The 15168-nt window shown below is 38.7% G+C and overlaps 1 protein-coding gene across 1 annotated transcript in view; it reads right to left on the bottom strand.

Moving 5' to 3' along the window:
• LOC104580236 (adenomatous polyposis coli protein) overlaps positions 1-15168 on the bottom strand; it is a 76239-nt gene that overhangs the window by 17981 nt on the left and 43090 nt on the right. Inside the window, exons 6-9 of the mRNA XM_088529896.1 lie at positions 11033-11146; positions 7698-7781; positions 4152-4253; positions 2783-2881 (exon numbers count right to left, since the gene is read on the bottom strand). Coding sequence (XP_088386022.1) covers positions 2783-2881; positions 4152-4253; positions 7698-7781; positions 11033-11146 — 399 coding nt within the window. The remainder of the gene's footprint in view (positions 1-2782; positions 2882-4151; positions 4254-7697; positions 7782-11032; positions 11147-15168) is intronic.

Below are 15168 nucleotides of genomic sequence, written 5' to 3'. Positions count from 1 at the left end.
TCCAGATGTGGCCTCACCAGGGCTGAGTAGAGGGGCAGGATCACCTCCCTCGACCTGCTGGAGACACTCTTCTTAATGCACCCCAGGATCCCATTGGCCTTCTTGGCCACAAGGGCACACTGCTGCCTTATGGTCAACTTGTTGTCCACCATGACACCCAGGTCTTTCTCTGCAGAGCTGCTCTCCAGAAGGTCGGTCCCCAGCCTGTACTGGTGCCTGGGGTTATTCCTCCCCAGGTGCAGGACCTTGCATTTGGCCTTGTTGAATTTCATGAGGTTTTTCACCGTCCAGTTGTCCAGTCTGTCCAGGTCCCTCTGGATGGCAGCGCAGCCCTCTGGGGTATCAGCTACTCCTCCCAGTTTGGTATCATCAACAAACTTGCTGAGGGAGCACTCTGTGCCTTCATCCAGGTCATTGATGAATAAATTGAACAGGACTGGACCAAGGACTGACCCCTGGGGGACCCCGCTAGCTACAGGCCTCCAACTAGACTCGGCACCGCTGATCACCACCCTATGAGCTCTGCCATACAGCCACTTCTCAATCCACTTCACCGTCCACTCATCTATCTCACACTTCCAGAGCTTGCCCAGGAGGATGTTGTGAGGGATGGTGTCAAAAGCCTTGGTGAAGTCAAGATAGATGACATCCACCGCTCTCCCCTCATCTATCCAGGTGGTCATTCCATCATAGAAGGCTATCAGGTTAGTCAAGCATGATTTCCCCTCAGTGAATCCATGCTGACTACTCTTGAACACCTTCTTGTCCTCTACATGCCTGGAGACAACGGCCAGTATGAGCCATTCCATCACTTTTCCGGGGACGGAGGTGAGGCTGACTGGCCTGTAGTTGCCTGGGTCCTCCTTCTGGCCTTTTTTGAAGAGTGGCGTGACATTGGCCTTCTTCCAGCCCTCCGGCACCTCCCCCGTTCTCCAGGATCTTTCAAAGATGATGGAGAGCGGCTTAGCTATGACATCCGCCAGCTCACGCAGCACTCTGGGGTGCATCCCATCAGGGCCCATGGATTTGTGGGCATCGAGTTTCCTTAGGTGCTCTCTGACCCAATCTTCCTCTACCCAGGGCAAGTCTTCCTCTCCCCCGACTTCTTCTCTTGTCCCTCGGGCCTGGGGCTCTAAAGGGCTGCCCTTGGTAAACACCGAAGCAAAGAAGGCATTCAGCAACTCTGCTTTTTCTGTGTTATTCCTAACCAGGGTGCCCACCCCATTCACCATCGGACCCACATTTTCCCTGATCTTCCTTTTGCTGTTAATATATTTGAAGAAGTTTTTCTTGTTATTTTTAATGTCCCTTGCCAGACTGCGTTACAAACGTGCCTTAGCTTTCCTTGTCGCATCTCTGCATTCCCTGACAACGTTCCTCTATTTCTCCCAGGGGGCCTGTCCTTTTTTCCACATTCTGTATACCGTCTTCTTCTGCTTGAGCATTGCCACAAGCTCCTTGCTCATCCACGCAGGTCTCCTGTCCCCTCTGCCTGACTTCTTACACACAGGGATGCACTGTTGCTGGGCGTGGAGGAAGTACCACCTGAAAACTAACCAGCTCTCTTGGGCCCCCCTTCCTTCTAGGGCTCTAGCCCATGGGATTCTTCCGAGGAGGTCTCTGAAGATGCCAAAGTTGGCCCTCCTGAAGTCCATGGTTGCAAGGCTACTTACAGCCCTGCCACCTCCTCGTTGGATCCTGAACTCCGCCAAGTCATGGTCACTGCAGTCAAGACTACCTCCCACCTTCACCTCTCCTACAAGTCCCTCTCTATTTGTTAGCACGAGGTCCAGTAGCCCACCTCTCCTCGTTGGCTCCTCCACAACCTGCGTCAAAAAGTTATCATCGACGCACTGCAGGAACCTCCAGGACTGTTTGTGCCTGGCCGTGTTGTCCTTCCAGTTGATGTCAGGGTGGTTGAATTCCCCCATGAGAACCAGGGCCTGTGACTGAGAGGCAATATCCAGATGACTATAGAAGGCCTCATCACCTTCTTCATCCTGGTCAGGTGGCCTGTAGCAGACACCCACCACAGTGTCTCTCACATTAGTCTGCCCTCTAATCCTTACCCACAAGGATTAAATGAATTATTTTTTTTAATTAAATTAATTTAAAAAATAATGGTAGTAAGAGTGAAAAAATGGTGAAGACTGCTTATCAATAGTTTTTAATAAAAGATTAAATAGATGTCATGTGCTGTCAAGGATACTTTTGTTAGAATTAATGCTTTACTGGGAAGCAGAGATGCATTAGATGACCTCTTCAATATCCCTTCACTTTTCTTACAAAGACCAATTTGTATATTTTTTTCTCTATTATTTGATGCCATATTATCTGAATTATTGAATTATTAATAGAGCGAATGATAAGACATATATCACCATGAAAGGCTTACTTCCCCCCCTCCCTTCTTCTTAGCAATGGCCTCCATTTTGAGGATTCAGACTTTTGAAAAGTATTCCGAGGACTACTCTTAAAAGAGCTAGATTTCATAATGGATTATACATAAACATCAGAAGTACATGGCAATTCTTGAAATCATAATTTTCTTATTGTAATAATTCTGTTAATCATCAGCAGGCAAAAGACAAAAAGGATTTCTGTGCATACATTTTAAGTATTGAAAAAAAGTATTTTATATTTTTTAAATTTTTAATTCCATAAATTTAGTATGTGTGGACATAACATTCAATTAATATTAATACTACTACCAAAACCAATTAGGTTATTGTATTAGTAGAAATGTAACATTAGCGACCTGTGGTTTATAATCTTCGGTTACCTTGGTACCCAGATGACTTGTCAGTCTACGAGGAACAGAGTAGCTGCTACTAGAGCTCATAACACTGGCTGTCTCATGGTCCATTTGTGCAGTAGAACCCTACAAATTTAAACAATGATTCAATATAAGACAGAGTATAACAAGAACACTATTTCCTGATTCAATTTCAGCATAGTATAACACAATCATATTTATAATAATGAATTGATAGCATGTGTTTTGGTTAAGATAAGCATCCCCCACCACAATTTAGCTATTATGGTCACGGTTAGCCATGGTTATTCATTTCCCCTAAATTCAATATAAGAAGAATTTTATTTTTCAGTGTGTCTTTTCTAATTACTATTTTCACCAAGAAAAAAAAAAAAAAAAAAAAACAGAGGGCTTGGCAAAAAACTTAATTATGTTTTTATACAGAGAGAAAAAAAAGCATCTTCTAGTTTTACTTCTTGACAAGAAGCAACCCTACTTGAATTTGTCCATATCAAAACGGTGAATTTGTTTTACTTAATTAAAAGCTATAAAGTAAGCTATATGCTTCTTTGCTTTTTAAACCATTTTGTGTACTTACATTTTTCCTTATTTTTTCCCTCCATCTTATCCTCTTTCTCTGTCTGTCTTTTTTTTTTTTTTTTCCTCTCTGCTTCCCTTCTGTGAGGTTTCCCTTACTATAGCCCACCCTCCCAAGAAGATTTCATTCAGTTTGCGGCACTTAAAATATGTTTAAACAGAGAGCACTGTAAGGGAATACTGTTGGGTTTGCTTCCCTGCTCTGCTGGGCAAGCTTCCATCTTGTCTCACAGCTGAGTTAAGAGCCTTACAATACTGAAGTCTGCCCCATTGTCCTGAGCCCGCTCTTTGTTTGTAGTGACTTTTTCCTATACCAACTCTAAGAGGGAGAAGACCATTTCCAAGAGTTCTTGACCCTTTTACATACATTTAGGTAAATATATTACCTACATGAAGTATTAGCGTAATTTACAAAGCAACATTGTGAGACTATTTGGAATGCTGAACATGTTTCTTTTTTTCAATAAAATATATATTGAATTGAAAAACTATATTGAAGACACTATGAAGTAACTTCTATGATTTTTAGGCGCACCAGAAACAAAAACGAACATTTTTTCTTACAGTATTTGCTTATAGTATTTGGGGTTATTTAGTCTGGAGAAGAGGAGACTCAGGGGAGACCTTATTGCTCTCTACATCCACCTGAAAGGAGGCTGTAGTGAGGCGGAGGTCGATCTCTTCTCCAGAGTACTGAAAATAGGACAAGAGGAAATGATCTCAAGTTGTGCCAGGGTGTTACAGGTTAGATATTAGGAAAATTTTCTATGCAGAAAAAGTAGTTAAGCATTGGATTTACCTGACCAGTACCAGTGGTTGCCATGCTGATTGCTGCTCCTTGACCTTCATTCTGTTCCTCTGTATCATGTGAGCCTGGATCACGCTTGCTTTGAGGTGCCCTCTGTTAATACAAGAATTTATGGAATTATATACAGAAATGAAGTGCACATTACCATTCAAAGCTCTCTAAACTCTAAATGGATCAATGCTGCATCTTCACAAAGCCATTGAATAGTGCTTTGTATTTTATAACCTCTAGTCTCAATAATTAACAGCTAAGACTGAGTCTCTCAGCAAAATTGCAAGATTAAAGCGAAGCATGTCCTCAGAGGATTATAGCCCTGCAAAACAAAGAATTTGCAGGGAGACACAGCAACACCCTTCTCCACCAGCTGTGCTCACATTGCTATCAGAAATGCAACAGAATTGGAGCAAACAACTGTCTTCTCTGTCATGTCACATGATCTATGCATTTATTGGAGACTAAGGCGAGTGACTAAGACTAAACTTCACATTCAAACGCAAACACTTTCCAGGTGAATAGCAGGATACCCACACAATAAGAAACCTTCTACATTTTAATGGCAAACAGTGCAGAGGTAACCACTTTGCCACAAATTAAATGTAAACAATCTGCTATTGATCAACCTAATCATATTTTCAAAGGCCATTTCTCCTGAATTTGCCCTTTGAAAGCTCCATGTTAGATGCAGGTAGGAAAATTGTTTCTCATGATTCATCTGCAAGGCCTTGGTAAAACTGAAATACTGTACATCTTAATAAAATTTCCCTTTCTCTCTGTTTTCTGAAAAAACCTCCTCTGCAGATGTTCACTTAAATTATGAGTGGTCATTCTCAGGAGGCATTAGACGGGTCTAGGGGCCTCTGTCATTTCTGAATTCTAGTATTATACTACAGTAGTAGCTAAGTTTTGAAGTTACTGAGTATGCCTGTTCACTTTTGTAGCAAAATGGTGAGAGATTGCAAGTTCCTATTATAGGAAGACAGAAAGGCAACCTCCATCTTGTCACTATGCTCTAGATGCTTCTCAAGTGGACAGCAGCTATCACTTGTCAATTATTAATTTCCTCTGTATTTACTAGGAAAAAGAAAAGACTAATCTCTGGGTAATTTGTGAAATTTGCAAGAATAGTAGGCCTTAATCCCTGATGCTAAGATAACCTATCATGTATAACTTCACTGAGTCCCCTGAAAAAATAAATTGCGAAAGTAGTCCCTTATGTAGTTATTGGGAATAATGACTTTTCTAAGCATAAGACATTAATTCTTTAACACTACACATCTATTGCATCAATTTCTGTGTATTAAAAAATACAGATACTTTATTTTCTAAGTAACCAGAAAATGTTTTTTTAACCATAGCTGCATAGTAGATCCAAAAACTATATCTGTACAAGTATATGCAAGAATGTTTAAAAAAATCATAAAGGAAAAAAAAATTCTAGTTAGTCAAATAATTAATGAAACTCCTAACCATCACGGGGCATTATCAAAATAATATAGAGCTTTGTTGGGCATAATCTCTGCACAAAATAAAACCTATATCTTTTATCTACATCAGTGTTTAATGGAAACATTTCATATATTTCAAATGACAGCTATTATGACAGAAGGGCCCATGCCACTATAAGAAATTAAAAACCCCATAAGAAATGCTTTTTTTTCTCTTTTAGATATAATTTCAGATTTGTACCCAACAGTCAAGATTCTTGTTTTAGAGGGTCTAACTTGAAAGTGAATTACAATGTGCTAAAAGGTGGGACATTTTTTTTTCTGCTGCATTATCTACATGTTTTTTTCTAGGGTACAGTATTATATTCAGTTGTGTAATATGATACATATTTCATTTAGATTGCATAGTGACTGGCATCACCACAGGGGACAAGGAAATCAGTAGATAAGCTATGGATTTTATTATTGCTGCTGCTGTTTTTTTTCTTATAGACATAAAAAGTACATTCGAGTCAGATTACTATATCACTGTCAGATACAGCATAAGAATATAGTAAATATCTCAGGTTTATATTTTTAGTTAGACTTTGAAATTTGACTGTTACTACCTTTTTTTCTTGATACCAGGCAATGTCAGTACAGAAGAGAAAGCACTGGTGACAGAGCTGTATTTAAGGCTGTTCAGACTAAGTTCATACCTCTTGTACAATATTGCACATATTTAATTCTAAGCATTAGCAAAATTCTTCTCTTTATTTAAAGAGTATGACATCTTGTATTACTTCTATGCCCATAACTTGACCTCTACCTAAGACCATGTACTTCCTCAGTCTGCTGATCAACTCATTCTTCCCATTTCAGCACTACCCTACAACTTTTTAGTTCTTGAAATACCTACTCTTCTCTGCATGTTATTTGCAGAACTGCATCTGCACTACTGGTTTGCAGTCAGATGATGTCAAGGGAGCAGATATGAATGAGGTGGTGTTGGTTGCTCAGTCAAATGCAGCTATGGGGAGGTTGCCAGGCAGCATGCGGTAAGGCACAGAGAAATGACTTCCAGGTACTGAACTGCTTAGCTGATCCACCAAGGAAGTTGACAGCTGCTAGATATTGTAATAGCTCACTGCTTTCACACCACTTTTAAAAGCCATATCCTATGGCACAAATCAAACAAAATTGCTGCTAAAGTGTCAAAACACTAGGCAACTTTAATTATAGACACTACTGTCAGTTTCCTTTGCAATAACATTAACGATTCTATGAATAACAGATTCTGTCCCCTACACACACACACACACAGAATTCTGTAATTATGAAATCATTTGCTTTTGACAGGGGGAAAATCTACATCCTCTTAGCAATTTAAAGTTGCCCTGAACTTTCACAGTAGTTACTCTGACTGAAGACAAACTGTAAAACATTTCGGGTTCAACATACAATTTATAGTTAAGTTACAGCATAAGAAATGGAGTTGAATTTGCAAATTAATTTCCACTGTGAGTGTAGTTTTTGCTAATAGCAGTCACTACTACAAACTTTGTAAGGTACAGGAAATATTATCTCGTAGTCCTAAATATAGGACCCAATACTTAAACACTAAAGGTATGCAAGGCTTCTATAATTAAATCTGACAAAAGCCATATGCACTTTTTTTTTTTTAAATCTTCTCTCAAAATATAAGGAAACCACGAAGCTGCTTATCCGAAATTCATATTTAGAAAAGTACTACTAATTTATACAATTTGCTAAATCCAAGACTCAGTCTCAGTCTCTATGATATAGTATACTTTGGCCTTTTTATTGAAATTACTGATATATCAATATAAATGAAAATGCAACAGTAGCACAGAAAACAGTCAAAGTGTCCCACCCTCAGTTCATTGATAAGAGCAACATACTGTCAAATTTTATTCCCAAAACAGTTACACTCTGCCTACGTACATTGACTAAATCACGACCAGTGTCATCACTTCCTAATGTAAATAAGGCTGTCCATAAGTGATTCATGTAAACAGTATTTATATATATATATATATATATATATATATATATGCCCTAGCCAAAATAAAGCAAGTAATTGCTCACTAACCTCTGCTTCACCTGCTTCTGACTGCAGGAGCTGTCGTATATGAAGGATGTCCTTCTCTATCTGCTGAATCCTTGTCACTCTCACCTGAAATGAATGCATTTTCATGCTTGATTTTTATTTAAAAATTTCGTATAGTTATTACATAATATGACAATATGAAGAGTCCATTGCAAATATAGCTGCCTACAAAACAGAACTACTTCATTCATGTGATAATTGCAGAAATGGCAATAAAACATAGACATGATGGTAAACATTTTCAAAATAGAATGGGTAGTTGGGTTTTTAATATAATTGACACTAATTTGGATATAAGATTAGATGGTCACACAGTACAAGCTGAGGTATAGAAAAATGCTTCAGTAAACTTGCACATTTCTTTTTGTTTCTGAAGCTAACATTCTGAGCAGATTTTTAAACAAATTATTTCACGCTTACAGCTCAATGTTAAAATTCTACTTGCCTTACACAGATTTTTTAAAATTATATTTCCTAAGTTTATTTATAGTTTTTATAATTAAGAATTTATAGTTCCTAAGCATAGCCTCTGAATATTTTCCGTTCTTTAAAATCTCAAAGACTGTAGAGGGTTAGTAAAAAGAAAGTTGCATACATTTTGGGGGGCTTATCTGGGATTTTATAGATATCTCTGAATTAATTTGAGTCTTTTTTAGTCATATTGCCACTCACTTCCCACTGCGATCATTCTGTGGTTAGTAAATGTAATGTTGAAAAAACAAAAACACCTTTACAGGATACATGTAATCCACGTAAGTTATACTGTGCACAGGATGCATGGATGCAATATGATTCTGTGAAACAACTGAATGCAGCAAGTGATACATCCCTGTATTAGCTTGAGAATAAATTGGCATTATTTTACTTTAAAACTGGGCAGGATACAAACTGAACTGATTAAATACAATTCTCTTGCATAATAGGTAGGTTAAAAACAGATACATAGTTAAAACAACAACATTTACCCAACATTTTACCCAAATGAAGATCTCCAGAGAAGGAGACTCCACAACCTCTCCGGGCAGCCTGTGCCAGGGCTCTGGCACCCTCACAGGAAAGAAGTTCTTCCTCACATGGAGGTGGAACTTCCTGTGTTTCAACTTACACCCATTACCCCTCGTCCTGTCACCGGCCACCATGGAGAAGAGCCTGGCCCCATCCTCCCTACAATCACCCCTCAGGTACTTGAACATGATAATCAAATCTCCTCTCAGCCTTCTCTTCTCCAGACTAAACAGGCCCAACTCACTTAGTCTTTCCCCATATGACAAATGCTCCAGTCCCTTAATCATCTTCGTGACTCTCCGCTGGACCCTCCCTAGAAGCTCAATGTCCTTCTTGTACTGGGGAGCCCAGAATAGCACACAATACACCTGGTGCGGCCTCACCAGAGCTGAGTAGAGGGGGAGGATCCCCTCCCTCGACCTACTGGCAACACTCCTCCTGATGCAGGCCAGGATCCCATTGGCCTTCTTGGCCATGAGGGCACATTGCTGACTCATGGTTAACTTGTTGTCAACCAGGATTCCCAAATCGCTCTCTGCAGAACTGCTTTCCAGGAGGTCAACCCCTAATCTGTACTGGTGCCTGGGGTTATTCATGCCCAGGTGCAGGACCCTACACTTGTCCTTGTTGAACCTCATGAGGTTCCTCTCTGCCCAACTCTCCATCCTGTCTAGGTCTCTCTGAATGGCACCACAGACCTCGGGAGTGTCAGCCACTCCTCCCAGTTTGGTATCATCTGCAAACTTGCTCAGGGTGCACTCTGTGCTCTCGTCCAAGTCATTGATGAACAAGTTGAAGAGCAGTGGGCCCAGTACAGACCCCTGCGGGACATCACTGGCCACAGGCCTCCAACCAGACTCGGCCCCATTTATCACCTATATAGTAACCTATAAACTATATTTGAATTTGAAAAGCAAAATATCAGGAAAAAAAAAAAGGTCAATAACATTTTAACAGCACACACAGAGGCCTCACCACAGCATGAGGCAGATAAACAAATCATATCTCTCCTCTCTTGGATCAGAAAATTCTTAAGCATAAGAAAGATAATAAAAATACATTACTGGGAATAATTGTACATTGGTGAGATGATACACGACTGACAGAACACACCTTTTCTTTCTCTTTAAGCATGATTTCATTTTTTTTCCACCAAACTGAGTTTCTTTCTATGTAACTAGAAATTTATGAAATAAAGAGATCGAGAGAAATCAAGTATGTATATGCATTTTTGTACACCTAAAATCAGAGACTTTTTTCCCCAGAAGAAAGAAATGTAAAGATTACATGATTTGTCCAGTATCAATGATCAAGTCCTCAAAAGGACCAAGAAATCAATCAGTATATCCCAAATTTTAGTTCAGAAATATAAACATCAGACCATTCCTTCTTTCTGTTCATTCATTATTTGTATTGCAGGGAAACTAAGGTGTTCAGTCGACCAGGAGTCAAATGGTGTACAAGCTGGAAAAAGAACAGGCTGGTTATAGCAGGAACTTCTCAGGCAATAGTAGGTTATCCATTCTCACAGAATAAATATAACAAATGTGCAAAATCTGTAACACAGAATTGTCTGCAATGCCAGCCTTTATATAGTTGAATTGCTGTCTTCCTCCAAATTACATTTTACATTGTGCTTCATATCACAGTCATGGAAGAATGAAAATACAGAGCAAAAGGAAAGCTAAAAAACAAGCAAGTTCACCATACTTACCAGATAGGACTGGTTCAGTTTATACATTTGAACACTACAGAGGAGTAACCTAGAATTTGCTCTTATGTATTTACACATCAATTAAGTTCTACACAGATTTGGCACCTATCCTTGGTATAATGAAACCCTGGGGGAATTACCAGCCAAATTCAAGAGAAGAGCACATGAGGATATAGTCATTTCCTCTTCTTATTTTTTAATCTTATGAAAATTATATTGTGTATTAGTATTACACGTTACACATTCGCATTGTGAATAAAAGAGTTGTGATAACTACCAAAAGGATGGAAGACTGGTTTACTGAATTAACATATGCCTATGGGTTCCTCCTTCCCCACGCTAAGATTAATAAAGAATGTGAGGAAGTAGCTACTTTATGAACACTTTCATAGCCATATAACTACACTCAAATTGCTTCTTAGAGAGATTTCATTTATTCTCCTGCTTGAATGCACTTAAAATTTGGCCAGCCACCTACCATATGCATTTAGCTTCACCTTCTAGCTGAAGCTTGTTAAAGGACTTGCTCAGAAATTCCGGTATCACTTCTGTAGTACTTTCTTTTACAACAAGATGAACCAGGCTTACCCAGACATACCTGTACTCGATTCTCCATGTCCTGACAAGTACCTAGTTGTTCTTCCATTGCAGCTCTGATTTGCCTTGCCTCATACTCTAACTGCCTTCTGGTCATATCTGTTTGCAAGGAGAACTGAAATTGAAGTGCAGAGAAAGCATTTTAGCAAATGAAGTTGATGTGAACTATATGTTTCTCTGAACAGAAGCAGAACAAATACTTCTCCACAGGAAACTTGATAAAAGAACAAAACATGAATAATAGGCATTTAAAATATGACTACATTCTTAAAAATAAGAACACATTACTGTTCAACCCAAAGGCTACTGGCAAGTCTTGTCAAATGACTAAATGCAACATATAAACACATTGACACAGTATCATTACAAGCATAGAACATGTGGATGCTAATGTATGTCAGCACACAAACAAGTGTTACATTTTCCATGTAAATCAGTATTAGCAAAAACATTCGTAGGTGTCAAAGTACTACACCTAGTGATGGCGCTCATATTACTGCTATTGATCCTATTTTAACTATCATATATATTCATATATATATATATATACATGCACATATATAAAAGCATAGTTGTTCAATTCATAACCTACAAAGGAAAAGCATTCCAACCAATATACTTTTCAAGGAACCAACAAGGCCAGTTTATAATATTAATGTAGATTTTAAAAAGTAGGCCTTTGCAATTAATGAAGAAAACTAAAAGTTAGCAAGAAAGTTAAAATGCAACTCCCTCAATCTTTGTTTTAAAAGATTCAGTTGGCAGTGACTCCTGGATACCACCTGGTCCCACCTTCTGTTGAAAAGGCCCTGGATAACCTGATCTAAAGACCAGGTTTCAAGTTTGGATATTTCTAGCATGTTCAAATGTCCTCATGGTGAAGAACTTTTTTTTTTTTTTCTTATATTGAGACAGAACTCTCCCTGAAGCAACTGGCGCCCTCCTGTCCTGTCAACATGTGAAGAGAATACCTTCGTCTTCTCTATAGCTACCTTTTTAGTATTGGAAGATTGTCAGATCCCTCCTAGGCCGTCTCTTCTCTAGGCTGAACAAGATAATTTTTTAAGTTGAAAGTTTAACTACTACTCATATGTACACAGGCAATTTATACAAACATGGAAAACAGTACCAGGTGCAGTAAACATGTTTGCTCAGAAAGATTTTCTGATATACATGATTAACTTCCTCTATAACTGTTCTTACCAGATGAATGTGATATGATTCATCTATTCAATTTCTGATCAAATCAGGGGTTTCAATTATGTAGCTGTACAGGACTGGCAAGTAAAATAAAATGAAGGCCATGGAAAAATCAGAAGATGCATCATTTAGAGATCAGTGAGAACTGCCTTTCTGGAAGAAAATTGGAGGTGACAAGCAAATACTGCAGCTATACTTAATTTATGAAGACTTATCTAGTCTACTGTCCAGCACAAAGGTACTAGCAACAAAAGAGAACATAAACCAAAACCAACGTGTGAAAAAATCAAAACTAGAAGGCATTTATTTCGTCACTATTACAAAAAATTATACAAAAGTCTGTTAGGATTAAAAAACTTTCAGGAAGAATTTTTAAAAGCACCAAACTACTATATTGCACTGCCAAGTTTAAAATAGTACTGTGTATGCAGGTACATGGCACGACTTTTGCAATAACCATGGGACCATGCTATTGATAGTTACTGACAAAAAGACAGAAATTACCTTTTATTCTTTGTTCTAGACCTTCCTGGTATGGAAAGAGGAGGAGAAAAAAAAAAAAAAACATACACAGCCCACATATACTAGCCATCTGTATCACCAGTAATATGCAGAAATCTTAGGAAGACAGAATTTATAACCCCTTTGTATTTGGGGTAAGGATCTTAAAAGAAGGCCAAAAGGAAGTCTTCAACCACAGACATAGGAAAAGAAAGGAAAAGCATGACGCATGATGACCCTAGAGACGACTGTATTATGGCAGATGCACAGAAATAAGGCAGCTGTGCATTTCAAAGCACAAGATTATGATTAAGTTAAAAAACTTTAGTAATTCCTAGAAAATTCAACTGTGGCTGATGTATCTTCATTATTCCTAGAAGTCAACTCTTCACTGTTTTTGGATAATTACTCTTTGCAAATAAACAAGTTTCCAACAGCAAGTTCTCCCAGAAGATTTCACCAATGTCAATTCAGAGAGTCAGGAAGAGATATAATAGTCTATAAATAGGTAAAATGTTTCTAAAAAGAAAGGGATAATCTGTCTATCCATTGTGGATGGAACAAGAAATAATGGACATAAATTGACACAAAAGAGAGTTTAACATATACGTTAAGTAAAACATTCTAATAATAAGAGCTAAGTTAAAGGATTACCTGTGAAGCTTGGAAGACTTTGTCTTAGAAGCTACAGTACATTTAAGAGTGACAGATACAGCTGGCTACCTTTTAGAATGGATCCATTTCAGTCTCCTCCCCTTTCCTCCTTCCCCTGGTTTTCTGATCAACTTGGCTATGACTTAGCGTAAAATTTGCTGAATTCCAGCTGTTTAACTCCAGTCATTGAAGTGTTTTCATTTTATATTTCCATTTCCAGGAGGTTGAGTAGCTCTGGCAGCACTACATAAATACAGCTAATCTGATTCCTGTCCAGATATGCCTCTATAAAGATGGGTTAAACAAGCCTCACAGAACTGTACGTACTAAAAAGTGCACTGCCAATACATGCAAATTACTGAGGTCTGACAGCAAGAAAAGCTTGTATTATCTGGGATATCAGAGATCTTCATTATCTGGGATAATGATGACAAATATAACTAGTTTGATGGTGCCAAGCTAAAAGCTTGGAAGGTCATCAGAATCTGCACAGGCTAGAGCAGGGGTCCTCAAACTTTTTAAACAGGGGGCCAGTTCACTGTCCCTCAGACACTGTCGGGGGCCAGACTATAGTTTGGAAAAAAATGAACGAATTCCTATGCACACTGCACATATTTTATTTGTAGTAGTGCACAAAAAACAGGAAAAAGAATGCAATATTTAAAATGAAGAACAATTGTAATCAACAAAAACAAATAATATTTCAATGTGAACTATGGGCCTGCTTTTGGCTAATGAGATGGTCAATGTTAGGTTCCATATTTGTCACTGCTAGTCGTAGCAAGTGATGCAAGTGTTCATCAGTTAGTCTGGATCTGATTGGAGATTTCAGATGTTTCATTCAGGAAAAAGTCTACTCACAGACATAGGTGCTGCCAAAGATGGTTGCAATTTTGAGTGCATGGTTCCTGAGATTATGATATGTCTCTGAGGGGAGAGATGCATAGAAATTAGTAAGGCTGCTTGATTCGAATGCATCTTTCAGCGAGTCACAAGTCTGTAGTTCGGCCAATTCCATTTGGTAAATCAGATCAACAGTTTCAATGTCAACAGAAAATGGGTTCCGGAAAAGCTGTATGTCCTGTTCATGGAGACGAAGCTCTTTAAATCTATTTTGAAACTCCTTTTGCAACATTTCTAGTACATCCATACATGTTTTGTTTGGGAATGCAAGTGCTGGTTTTTCTGCAGACAGGTTTTGAGTTGTGGGGAGATGGCAGAAGTTTTCCTCCTTTACTTGGTTAATGAGAGGGTCTAATTTGACTTGAAATGCTTTCACGTGTGAATACATATCACAGATGAGCTTCCCCTTTCCTTGAAGTTGGACATTGAAATTGTTGAGTAGCTCTGTTACATCTGTCAGAAACGCAAGGTGCCATTTCCATTCTGCATCTTTGAGCTCTGGTACTTCTTTGTTTTTAGAAAGCATAAAATCATAAACCTGTGGAAGTAAGTCATAAAATCGTTTCAAAACTCTCCCTCGACTCAGCCAACGGACTTCTGTGTGGTACAGAATATCTTCATAGGCAACATTTAGCTCAGACGGAAATTCCTGAAACTGTCTGTGGTTTAGTGCATGAGCTCTAATGAAGTTAACACAAGAAACTACAATTTTCACGACAGAGTCCAGCTTCAGTGATTTACAACACAGTGCTTGTTGGTGGATGATGCAGTGTATGGCTATTGGATGTGAATGGTTGCGTTTGTCCATCTCTTTGTTAATGCGTGCAACCACTCCTTTCATGGACCCCACCATGCTAGGAGCACCATCAGTTGTCACAC

The sequence above is a fragment of the Tinamus guttatus genome, unplaced genomic scaffold (genome assembly GCF_059628265.1).
Source record: "Tinamus guttatus ecotype Peru unplaced genomic scaffold, ASM5962826v1 Tinamus_guttatus_pri_ptg000355l, whole genome shotgun sequence".
Lineage (NCBI taxonomy): Eukaryota > Metazoa > Chordata > Aves > Tinamiformes > Tinamidae > Tinamus > Tinamus guttatus.
This window is presented reverse-complemented; position numbering and strand designations above follow the sequence as displayed.